The 13309-nt window shown below is 42.1% G+C and overlaps 1 protein-coding gene across 1 annotated transcript in view; it reads left to right on the top strand.

The window, feature by feature from the left end:
• Positions 1–1434: 1434 nt before the first annotated feature.
• SPMIP10 (sperm microtubule inner protein 10) overlaps positions 1435–13309 on the top strand; it is a 124237-nt gene continuing 112362 nt past the window's right edge. Inside the window, exon 1 of the mRNA XM_069227254.1 lies at positions 1435–2242. Within this exon, the coding sequence (XP_069083355.1) occupies positions 1485–2242 (758 nt within the window). The 5' untranslated portion in view covers positions 1435–1484. The remainder of the gene's footprint in view (positions 2243–13309) is intronic.

A 13309-nucleotide genomic window follows, 5' to 3' on the forward strand; every position in this document is an offset into this window, starting at 1 on the left:
GTTACAGTAACGATATTTATTTGTTCTTGTTCTCTGATTTGTCGCAGAAATTATATATTTACTCATGACACGATGATTCTGCAAACATTCTTATTTTCTGTGCAAGATTTTTTATAAAAACTCTTGGTTTTGGGGTAAGCCAGAAGACTTGCCTGTTCTATTAGGAATGCAGTTCTATTCTTTTCTAATTTTGCTGCCCATTGAGATTTAGAATATTTTCTGTTTTTTTATCTTCTGTGTATTACTCTGCACTTGAGAGCCATTAGGGCACTTATAATGTACTACTTTTTTCTTGTAATAAAACTTTTGGAATTTTCATTGTTCTAAAACTTAGTTATTGAGTGGGTCCAAATTAATTGACAAAGTCAATTTTGACTTTTTGAGAGGTGCCTTAATGTGGGGACACATTCTCTCATTAAACTGAGGTTCACACAATCTGATTTAGTAGGTTGTGGCAAGACTGACTGAGATACCTTTTGGGGTTTCCCTACTTTGTGGTACCCTTTGGATGCCACAATAGTGATGTGAATGGGTTACTTTCAGCTAGCGGGGACTCTGCTGACAACTGGGATGAAGTGTCTGATGACACAATTCCATCTTCCTATTCTGAATCTTCTCATATTGGTGAAGATGTCCATGGTTCCCTTCTGTCATACCAGTGAGAGGTTCAATTACGAAAATGATTGTTCCATGCATGATCACCATGAGTCATGGTGTCAGGAGTGAAAATGCCTGTGAAGTTTTCGGACTACGTAGTGTATTAATTAATATATTTGTTATGTTTTTCTTCCATTCTGAGTTCTGCTTTTACATTTTCTTTTTGTTTTATGTTCTATTACACTGGGATGTTGTAGGTTGTTTGGAATCTCAGCTGTCATACACAGAACGTTCTTAATCTGTTTAAGCGTCTTGAGACCCTATGACTGAGTTGTGCGGTTTAAAACACCTGATTGATTGTTTATAAGGCACCTGCCTAAAATGTTATAGGCATTTACATCTGTATCTCCTAGCTAGATGAGACATTCATGTCGTTCCTTGCTTGCTCTTTGGGAATTAATACTGCTCTTTAGTAAAGTTCTTATTGTGCACTACTGTTGTGCCTCAACTATTTTGCCTACATCTTGACTACAACTGTGTTTAAAATTTATGATTTAGTTGTTTGCCCCTATCTTAATTGTCATAAATGATCAATACTTTCGTCGATTCTGCTCCGTTTGATACAATTAGTCTTGTGGAGTTTTACACCTGCCTGCTTGATTCTTAACCGGTGCGCGCCATGGACGGTGACGACGGGACGCCACAATGGTCCGTCGGTACCTCACAATGGAAACATAAACAGAGACGTGTACTTGTCCCGAGTATTCGTCCCACCCACAGCGTTCGGTTTAGAGTTTCAGTTGTGCTCTTGTCGCCATGGAAACGGTAACGCTTTAGGTCAGCTGACATTGTTGATGATGGGGTGAATAAGACTAAAACCGTGCGGTATGTACGAGGTGGGTCTAACGTGCGACGTTAACAACGAGGGTTCAGGCAGTAAAGCGCGCAAGGAAGATCTGACATGCGGTGTGCGCAAAGTAGGTCTAACGTGCGAAGTGCCCACAGAGGGCCCAATGTATGAAGTGCGCAAGGAGGGCCCAACACGTGAATTGCTTAAGGAGGGCCCAGCGTGCGAAGTTCAAAAGGCGGATTCAGTGCACAGTGTGCGCAAAGAAGGTCAAACCTGTGAGGTATACAAGGAAGGCCTGACGAGTAGTGGGCGCCAAGAAGACCCAACATGCAATGTGCGTAAAATAGGTGCAACGTGTGATGTAAATAAGAGGAGTTCGCCAGGAGGCATCCACAAAGAAGTACTGTCTCGTGAAGTGCGCAAGGAAGGACCAACGTGTGAAGTGCACGAGAAGGCTCCAACTTGTAAAGTTTGCAAAATGAGTCCAACCTGTAATGTGTGTAAGAAGGGTCCTATATGTGAAGAGAACAAGGAGGCGCCAACAAGTAAAGTGTGGCAGAAGGGCCCAACGTGTAAAGTGTGTGATAAGCGTCCAACGTATGGAGTGCACAAAGTGGGACTATTATGTGAAGTGTGCAAGAAGGATCCAACGTTTGGTGTCCGCAAAGAAGGTCCAGCGTGCGGTGTGCGCAAGGGGATTCTGCCACACTCAGGTCCAAGAGAGGACGAGTGCATCCAAGTACCACCATGCGCCGTCGCCATGGTGTCTGTTGGAACCAACACAGACTGGAAAGGGTAAGTAGGAGGGAATAATCCATTATCACTTAAAATGATCCCGTATGACCAGTCCTTTTTTCACATGATGTAGGAGGCTTAGACCCAGATTCAAGTGGGCCTAGCACCATTTTAACGAAACAGCTTAATATTTTGAAACTCATTTGGCATTAGATGGCCAAAAACGCTGCTCCGTATTTACAAAGTGGCGCAGTGCATGCATTGCAACACTTCATAACCCTTTGGGCTACATTATGCCTGCTGTAATATGGGTATGTTTTGTGTTTACAATTATATGTGTATTGTTGTTCTCCTCTTAAACTGTTAATTCTTTATTACCTCATCATGGAACCTTTTCCAAGGTTCTGGAGTCTTTGGTTGGACTTGCATCCTGGCTTTCCTCTGGAACGGGCGCTAGTGCCTGCCATGGATCCGCAATAAAGGATCTTCCCATCTTTAATTCAACCGAGTGGAAAGAGTATATTCGTTTGAGTATTTTCCTCTCTTTCGCACTGGACCCCTCTACATTTTATGGTACCAGGAGTGGGGTGAAAAAAAGAGTCTTTTACGGGCCCACCGACCAGCGATACATCCTTAAAAAAAAAAAAAAAAAAACACTCTTGGAACGTGTTTCATCTGCTGCATATTGGTCATGTGCTGAAGTTTTGTCTGAGGATTTGCCCGACTGCCTGCGTTTTTATAAAGGTACTGTTATATGCTTATGGCGGTCATCCATTATCGTCTTTGAATGGAGCGTAGACATTCTGTTGCCAGGCCCGTGCTGAGCAGAGGTTCGCGCGTTCTGGAAGGAAGGTTGCAAGTGCTTGCGTGTGACGTTTCTGATGGTGCATGACATTTGTAACATAGGAGGCCATGGTTGCCAGGATACCGGTGCGTCATTAACGCGGACCAGAGTCTTCGCTTGTTCGTCATTAACGAACGCGGATCAGAGTCTTCGCTTGTTACTAGGATTTACAGCATCTCGGTTGTCAGGAAACTTTCTGGAGGACTTGTGCGTTGCACCCGGAAGTGCTGCGCGACACGCTTTGATAATCTCATCGACTGGAGATTTATTTTTATGGAGATAGCATGCGCGTTATACCTGAAACGCGTTTAGACAGTTTTCTTCCCTGGAAACTCAGTAAGAGGAAGAAAAAAAACTGACATGTACATGTGTTCACCAAAGGAAAAATAACATTTAGGAGAAAAAGGAGAAAGAGGAAAAAAAACTGTTAATGTTGTGTTATCTGGGCAATTTCTTGTGGATACTTGGAAGGCATTATTATGATTTGATGCAGGTGTAAAGTTTTAGCTTCCATATATTGCTGCATTTGTAACTGTGTTGCAACAAATCATACAGTGGTTCAACCACCACCATTCTTACCAAAAGCTGGGAAACCGGAAGTTAGGTGGAGTGAGTGGTTGAGAAATTTTGAACATTATCTTATTGCTATTGATGCCAATGATTTTTCTCCAGCCAGGAAACTGGCACTTCCTTTTAATCATCTGGGGGTTGCAGGGCAGTGTGTATTTGATCATTTGTCTGCCATACCACCAACAATTGGTGATAATATTATCTGGAATGTGTATGTCGAAGGAAAGGAAAGAATCAGGAAACAGTATTCTGAGGAATCAAATGTGTTGTTGGAGAGGTTCAACTTTGCGATGTGCAAACAGTCGATAGATGAATCTGTGGATGAGTATCTAGCTACTTTGTGTGTACTTGCTGCGAAGTGCAATTTCGGTACTAATGTGGACATGCATATCAGAGATCAGTTTGTTTTTCATTGTTACTCTAAGAAAATTCAGCATTGCCTTTTAGCATGTAGTAACCCCTCTTTAAATGAAGCCGTCGACATAGCGAAGGCTGTTGAGAGGTCCATCATCACGTCAAGGGTGGTCTGTGGTCAAAGCGAACAGACTGCTGTTAGCCAGGTAAATGATGACTCTAATTTGTGTTACATTAAAGAAAGGTCTTTGAAACAGAGCAAAGTTCAATTACTTTGCTATCATTGTGGTTCACGCAATCACATTGGCAATAGTCAGTCATGTCCTGCATTGGGGAAAAAATGCATCAAGTGTCAGAAGTTGGGTCACTTCCAAGTGGTTTGTAGGCAGTATGGCCGTGGCAATAAATCCTTACAAAGTGGAACAAAGATGAAAATTAATAATGTTTACACTCTAGATGGAGATAGTTTGACTCAGGAGTGTACAAGCAGACTATCCAATGTTGTGTTGACTGTAGATATTCATGATAACGGTAATGCTAGTGTTGTTAAGAATGTCAGGGGACCAATTTGTCAAGCGGTTATTGATTCAAGAGAAGTTACCATTATGGCTGATTCGGGTGCACCTGTTACCATACTAGCAGACAAGACGTATCACATGCTTTGGCCAGCATCTAAAGTTCTGCAGCGTGCTGACATTAATCCAAAGGCTTTTGGAGATCATGATATTGATTTGTTGGGATTCTTTTCCGCTAGTTTGGTGATACTGGGAAGGTGCATCGTAACCAAAGTTTATTTAGCTGTGAACAGTAGAGACATTGTTGGATGGAAAGACATAGCCAGACTAGGTATTGTGCTTCACCCTGGATGTGATGTTCCCATAACTTTAGGAGATGTTCCCAAATGTGGAGCTGAAGATTTTATGCTGTCTACTATTTCCACTAATGATGTTAAGGGGTTATTCATCACAAAGTTTCCAAGTGTCTTTGCAGACCGAGTCAGATCAGTGAAGGGTTTTGAGCACTGCATCAGACTCAAGGAGGGAGCTGTCCCTGTGTTGCACAAAGTAAGACCAGTTCCCATTTCCGTTAGGGAACAGTTGAAGATCTTGCTTGACAAATTGGTTGAGGATGACATTATAGCTCCTACTGACTCATCAGAATGTGTTTCACCTATTGTTTTGACTAAAGAAAAAATGGTGATCTAAGGTTGTGTGTGGATCTCAGATCTCTAAATAAGAACAATCTAGTGGATTGCCAGCCACTTCCACACATCCAAGAGTTATTTTCCAGCCTAGGCAATTCTAAAGTCTTTTCTACTATAGATTTACATTCTGCATATCACCAGATTCCACTTAGTGAGAGTTCTCAAGAACTTACTACTTTTGTTACTCCGTATGGTGCCTTTAAATACCCAAGGCTACCTTTTGGTTTAGCTTCTGCGGCAAGCGTTTTCCAAAAAATGATGGATTCATTATTTGTCCATTTAGTTTATGTTTGTGCATTCCAAGATTACATTTTGATACATACTGTAGACATGGATGAGCATAAAATGGTGCTTGACAAAGTTTTTTCCATCCTTAAAGACTGTGGTATGACCATTAAAAGTGAAAAGTGCAAGTTCATGGTAGAAAGTGTGGAGTATTTAGGTCATACCAGATCTGCTGAGGGCATAAACCCGAAGCAGTGCAATTTAGAGGCGATAAAAAATGCTCCTTCTCCAACCAATAAGGATGGACTACGTTCATTCCTTGGACTATGTGAGTACTATTCGAGGTTTGTCAATGGTTATGCTTTGATGGTACAACCTCTATGATCACTGTTAAAGAAAGGAAACACATTCATTTGGAATGAGCAAGCAGTTGATGCTTTTAATTGCGTCAAACAAGTTGTTTTGTCTGCCCCTGCTTTGAAGTCTTACATACCATCAGCAAAATCTTTTATAACTGTGGATGCTAGCCTAAAGGAGCTGTGTGCCGTTTTTGGACAATGGGTAAATGGACAAGAACACACTGTTGCATTTGCGTCAAGAGCTCTTTCTGTGGCTGAGAGCAACTATCGCACCATAGAGAGGGAGGCTCTAGCTTGTGTTTGGGCAGTCCAAAGATTCAAAACTTACATTTGGGGTACTTGTTGCATTATTTACACTGATCACAAGCCTGTTGTGTTTCTTATGAGTGGCAATGGCCCAGGGAAAGCATCTGCCAGATTGATCCATGTGCTTTCGAGATTACAGGAGTATAATTTAGAAGGGAAGTATGTGGCTGGTGGAAAAAACGTTTGTGCAGACTGTTTATCACGCCTGCCATTGCCATATTCTCAAAATACTGGTGAGGTTGATGATACTGAGTGTGTGGTTGGAGTGTTAGATGTTGTTTCTGCATCTGAAGGGATTTTTCCTGAGCAAGACTGGTGTTTAGCAATGTCTAGGGATGAAACATTATCTCAAGTTTTCTATTACATCAAACAAGGGTGACCCAATAAAAGGAAATACAATGGCGAACTAGGTACTTACCGTCAGATAGCACCTGTATTATCTTGTGAGAATGGGATATGTATGAGGGGCTCTGTTTGTATTCCTCCTTTTGACCTTAGACATATTTTGGTTAAGGCTGCACATGAAGGTCACCTTGGTATTTCTGCCACTTGCGGAAGACTGAAAGAAAAGTATTGGTGGCCAAATCTAGATAAACATGTTTCGGATTTTTTTGATAAATGTCCATATTCCATTATATCAGACAAACATTGGAAGAGTAATACTAAACTCTTAAGCACAGTACCTTTTCCGAGTAAAGCTTGGGAAAGTATTGCCATTGATTTTTCAGGATCTTTCCACTTACTACCAAAGAGCATGTGGTATTTAATTGTTGCTATAGATTACTTTTCCAAATGGATTTATTATTCTTTTGTAGAGAGTGCTGATGCAGAAGTTGTAATTTCGTTCTTGACAAATCTTTTCTTATTGGAAGGTCCACCATCAATTATTGTTACGGATAATGGTGTAGATTTTATTTCCAGAAAGATGGAAACCTTTATGGGAAAATTCAATATTAAGCATTCACGTGTAGCTTTATATAGTCCAGCTTCCAATGGTTTGGTTGAAAGAGCCAACCGTATTTTGAAGGAGGGGGTCCAAACTGCTTTGGCAGCTAATTTCAATGTAGAAGATTTTCTTAAAGATAAAATGTGGGCATACTTAAACACACCTCATTCTACCACAGAAATGTATCCTTTTGTTCTTCTTAGAGGCAGAGAGTCCAGATCTAACCTCCAACTGGCTTGGTTGGTTGATTCTTTAGGTGGCAAGTGTGAGAGTTCAGAGGTGAACTTAAATGAGGTACGGCACAGAGTATGCGAGAAGCAAATGTTGCAGAAATATGATTATGATGCTAGGAAGAGAGTGAAAAGTTCTGAACTTAATATACATGATTGGGTTTTGATGAAAAAAACACAAAGAATTTCTAAAGGGGAATCAAAGTTTTCTTTACCAGTTAAGGTGCTTAAAGTTACAAAAAATTCAGTTTTGTTAGAGGGTAAAGGATGGTGGAATAGGAACAGCGTTGTACCTATTTCAATGTCGCAAGCTGAGATCTTCAAACAAGTTTATTCGGGAAGGGAAACTGATGTTAATTCTAGTGGTATGCTTTTTGATGATTTGACGACTAATCAATCTGTGAACAGTGAGCTAAACTTGGAGAGTTGTCCTACTTCTGTAGTGGAAAACTTTCATTGTAATGACAGAGTTGATGTTACAGCTTCAGAACCTGTACGCACATGCAGTGACAGACTTGTTAAGTTGTCATCCAAATTTAATGATTTTGTCATGGGATAATAATAATAATAATTATTATTTTTTTATAGGGGGGAAGATGATGTAATATGGGTATGTTTTGTGTTTACAATCATATGTGTATTGTTGTTCTCCTCTTAAACTTTTAATTCTTTATTACCTCATCACGGAACCTTTTCCAAGGTTCTGGAGTCTTCCGTTGGACTTGCATCCTGGCTTTCCTCTGGAACGGACACTAGTTCACGCCGTGGATCCGCAATAAAGGATCTTTTCATCTTTAATTCAACCGAGTGGAAAGAGTATTTTCGTTTGAGTATTTTCCTCTCTTTCACACTGGACCCCTCTACACCTGCGCCAGTCATAATGTAAGGGGACGTTCCCCTGTTAGGGGGGCCAAAAAAGTGGCGCAAAGAAATACTTTTCTTTGCATTAAACTTTTCGGGCACTTTTATTCCTGCTCTGAGCAGGCATTAAAAGGAGGCTCCCACTGGTTTCAATGGGCCTCTGGGGGCTTTGTAGGATTGGTGTCAACATTTTTGATGCTAATCCAGCAAAGCGCTGAACTAGTGTAAAAAATTCTGATGCTGGGTCCCTAACTACAGCTATGGTGTGGCTTATATTCAATACGGCGCACACATGGTGGCGTTAGGGGTAAGAAAAGTGACGCTGCACTAGGTGCAGCTCCTCTTTTCATAAATATGTCCCTTAGTTTTCCTACACCTCACTTTTTTGACATAAATGTGTTTGGTTTAAAACATTATGCTTAACTCAAAAGGAACTTCCCTTGGTGCATTCCCTCCACATCATATAATTGGTATTGCTGACTGTTGTGTGTTGTAATGCTGTTGTTCAGTTTCCTTTAGAATGAAAAAAGGGAAGAGGAATAAGGCTTTTTTAAGTGTGTATACAGAGGAGTGGTAACTATTAAAACTAGGACCAGATACAAATGTTTACGATGTAATGCTGAATAAATCCAGATCATTGTGTTTTGCGTACTATACATCATTTTTGATTTCTCCCACCTAGCATATTTGCATAATTTTCACCCTTATGAGACTGGTTTGATCAGGAAATGGAAACTAGAGGTACTGTAGAGCAGCATATGCTGCACAAGCAAAGTATTACTTTACAAATTATAAGGAAAATACATTGAGCAGGTATCTTGCATGACGTTGTGTCATTTTGTATAGAAGACATAGGGGGTCATTCCGTATGACCGCCAGGGCCGGGGACCGCGGATGCACCGCCAACAGGCTGGCGGTGCATCCAGGCCAATTCTGACCGCGGCGGTAAAGCCGCGGTCAGAAAAGGGAAACCGGCGGTTTCCCGCCGGTTTTCCCCTGGCCTGAGGAATCCTCCATGGCGGCGCTGCAGGCAGCGCCGCCATGGGGATTCCGACCCCCTTCCCGCCAGCCTGGTTCTGGCGGTTTTGACCGCCAGAACCTTGCTGGCGGGAACGGGTGTCATGGGGCCCCTGGGGGCCCCTGCAGTGCCCTTGCCAATGGCATGGGCACTGCAAGGGCCCCCTAACAGGGCCCCACAAAGATTTTCAGTGTCTGCATAGCAGACACTGAAAATCGCAACGGGTGCAACTGCACCCGTCGCACCCTTTCCACTCCGCCGGCTCCATTCGGAGCCGGCATCCTCGTGGAAGGGGGTTTCCCGCTGGGCGGGCGGGCGGCCTTCTGGCGGTCGCCCGCCGGTCCAGCGGGAAACTCAGAATTACCGCGGCGGTCTTTTGACCGCGCTGCGGTATTCTGTCGGGGGAACTTCAGCCGCCCGCTGAAGTCAGAATGACCCCCATAATTTGCAAGATAATTATGCATATTTTATGTGGGAAAATGTTTGCAATTTTAATTAAATCTCTGTTCCAGTCTCACCTCCTTGTCCGTATTTAAAAAAAAACACAATTGTTTTCTCTTTGCTCACCAGTGTACTTGTAAAATGAGAACAAATTGTCCAACACAAAAACCCTCTCTGTAATAAAGTTCCACGATCCAATTGCGAACGAAAATATCACTTTATTCCCAACTCTGTAACAGCAGAGATGAACAGCCAAGGCATGAAATAGCAGCACCAACTCAGTCTCCTCCCAACAGTCCATCCAGAACCTTATTCCCCCCACATTCTATTATACCTCACGATCACTTACCACATTCCATTTCAGCAACACCACACATCATTTTCCTTTGTGAATATTTACAATTTTTCCATTGCTTTTGTGAAGAATACATTTTTCTTACATTGGGTACAACAAATTTATCATTTAAAATATACAATAAACACAAAAACAAATAAATAATAAATATCTAACCAAAACAATATCTTGTAGAAAGTAGAGCTCTAAATAATGTTCCCCCATTTCCCTTGTATTTACAATTGGACCACTGTCACTCTAATACAAAGGGACTCATTACGAGGCTGGTGGTCACAAGACTGCCAGCCTTGCGATGGCTGTTGGATCGCCACACCCGAGACGGTCTGACTGCTACATTACGAGTTTGGCGGTCAGACCACCCTCCGACCGCTGTCTCTGCCAGGATCCTAGAGCCTGACGGGGTGACAGCAGTCTTGGTTGCAATCAGCCAGGGTGGTGCTGAATTCAGGTCCACCCTGCTGATTACAACCTTGTTCTCCGACAGCCTTTTCATGGTGGTCTGACCACCATGAAAAGACTGGTGGAGACTAAGTCCAGGGGGCTACAGGGGGGCCCTGCACTGCCAATGGCATGGGCAATGCAGGGGCCCCCCTGCCAAGCACCATCGGAATGCGCACTGTCTGCTTTGCAGAGAGTGCACATTCCGAGGGTGCTGGACTGTCCCCTCTGTGCTACGAGCCGAGTGCTCTCTCATAGCACTGTTCCTGCCGGTCAGACCAGCGGGAATGCTCTGTCTGAAAGGTTTCCGTTGGTAAGCCAGGTCAGGCCAGCAGACACCTTGTAATAGGGCGATGGTGTCTTCCCTGTGAGTTTGGCAGTCAAACTCCTAAAGACCCCCAAAGTCTCTGAATGTGGCTGGTGTGTGAATAATCCTTCACAACCCCCCATTCTTCCTTCACACACACCATCCTCCTCTAGAGGCAACTCTTCCCTTCCCTCATTTCCTCCTTCTTCTCCCTCTTGGCCCATTCTCTCTTCTTTCTCCCATAACCAATCATCCTCAATCCAATCCTCCAGTTCATGCTCTTTTCCCCTCATTTCCTTTTCTCCACACCTTGGCATGAGGCTCATATGTCACACCCAGTTGTTGCTGGATCTAGCTACTTTCCATAGGCACTCTACAACTTTTATAGGTTCATAAACACATTCTCACCTTTAGGTACTTTTTCTGCTCTCCCAACATTCACCCATTCACCTACTTCTAACTGCTCTTCTTTGGCTCCTTTCTTAGACTCAAAATACCTTTTGTTCACACTATGAGCCTTCAAAATGTTATTTTTTACTGTCTCTGGTGACCACTCTACTTTCCAAACACTATCCATCCATCCAAGATTATCCTTAGTCTATGGGTCTCTTCCACACATCAACACAAATGGGCTAAAACCTGTGAGTAAAGGTGTTACTCTGTACAGCCATAGCATTGTGTTGACCTCTACTTCCCATTTCTTTCCACTGCTGGTAGCAATTTGAATTGTACCCTTAACCACATGATTAAATGCTCAGCAGCACTGTTTCTAGCTGGGTGTACACTGAGGTCACTACATGCGTCACCCCATTCCTTTGAAGGAACTCTTCAACTACTGTGGACTTAAATTGTGGGCCATTGTCCACACTGGATATTTTGGTAATCCTTTCCTCATAAATACTACATCTAATAATTCACCACTGTTTCCGCATCTGCCTTCCTTACCACCTCTAGTTCCACCCATTTACTGAAATTATAAATCAACACAATGATATCATTGTTGTGCCCTATTTCATCACGAGCAGGACCCACAAAGTCAATTGCCACTATTTCCCAAACCATCTTGGGACATTCCATTGGACACAAAGTTGGTCTCACAGTCATTAAACTCTTATCCGAGTTCGCACATTGCATACAATCTCTTACCAGTCTCTCTATTTCAATAACCATTCCTGGCAACCAGTACATAGACTTCACTCTCTTCTTAGTCCTAACTATACCAAAATGCCCTTCCTGACACAATTCTAACACTCCCCTTTTTAAACACTGTGGAGGAATCATTCTACCACTTTGCATAACAAAATCCGACTCCATTGTCAACTAATTTCTGACTTCCTGGAAAACATTTAATTTATCAGGACACCCCTTATTGCCTTCCCATTCCTCTTGAATATATCCTTCAACTTTGCACAAAGATCCATCCTCACTGTACTCCTCTGTCCAATCCTCCTTTGCAATAGTATTTATGCCATTCTTATTTACATACACAACTTGGAAGTCATTCACTTTGTAGAAGCTCCCTTATGGGTAACGGTATACAACTTAAACAGTCTGCCACCTTATTCTGCACACCAGGCACATACTTTATATTTGATAATTGAAATCCTGCAGTCTCATTAGAAACCTTACTATTATTGCTGAACCTTTAAAAAATCCTATTGTGGTCAACAATTTTACCAATGGTTTATGATCAGTTCCTACTTGAAATTCTATGCCCCACACAAATGATTAAAAATGCTCCATGCTCCATGCACATGCCAATGTTTTCCTCTCAGTCACTGAGTATGCCTTTTTTGCAGGTGTTAAACTTCTTGAGGCAAAACCAGTTACCCATTCTTCCCCGTTCTCATCCCTTTGCATAAGTACTGCACCTAATCCTTGCTTGCATCCACTGTCATTATATTATGCAAACCTGGATAAAACCCATGAATGGATGTCATCGGACATAACTCATTTTTTATACCTTGAAACTGCCTTTCACACTCTTCATTCCACAAAAACGTGTTTCTAACTTTTAGTAGTGGCCTGAAAGTATACATTTTTTCTATAAAGTTTTTATAAACCTGGAGTAATATTCCGCAAACCCTTGAAACGAGTGCATTTCATCCTTATTAGTTGGTGCAGGATCTTCCTTTATCGCTATCACCAACGCATTTTTAGGTAAAATAACACTGCCTCCAATGACATGCCCCAAATATATCACTTGTTCTTTTGTAAGTTTACATTTTGCATATTCTGCTATCAAACCATTGGACCTCAAGTTTCTCAGCACACTTCAACCGTTCATCATGCTGTTGAAAATATAAAACTCCATTTAGTCCTTTCAAAATGTCCCCCATTAATCTCTGAAAGACTGATACAGTTGATGCCAGCCCAGAAGGCATCTGAATAAACTGAAAACATCCATACAGTGTAACAAATGCTATAATCTTCTCATGTAGTGGCACTTGATTGTGTGCCAACGCAAGATCCACTGTTGAAAACCCTTTAATACCTTTTGCTTTTGCTAATAACTCATTCATTTTCGGTAGCGGATATTTATCCACTTGGATTTGTTTTTCACTCCTCTTAGATCAACGCATAAACGTATTTTGCCATTTGGATTCCTGGGCAACCACAACTGGAGACATCCATTCTAAAGATTCAATGTGTTCAATGATACCCTCTTT

This window comes from Pleurodeles waltl, chromosome 1_1 (genome assembly GCF_031143425.1).
Source record: "Pleurodeles waltl isolate 20211129_DDA chromosome 1_1, aPleWal1.hap1.20221129, whole genome shotgun sequence".
Classification (NCBI taxonomy): Eukaryota; Metazoa; Chordata; class Amphibia; order Caudata; family Salamandridae; genus Pleurodeles; species Pleurodeles waltl.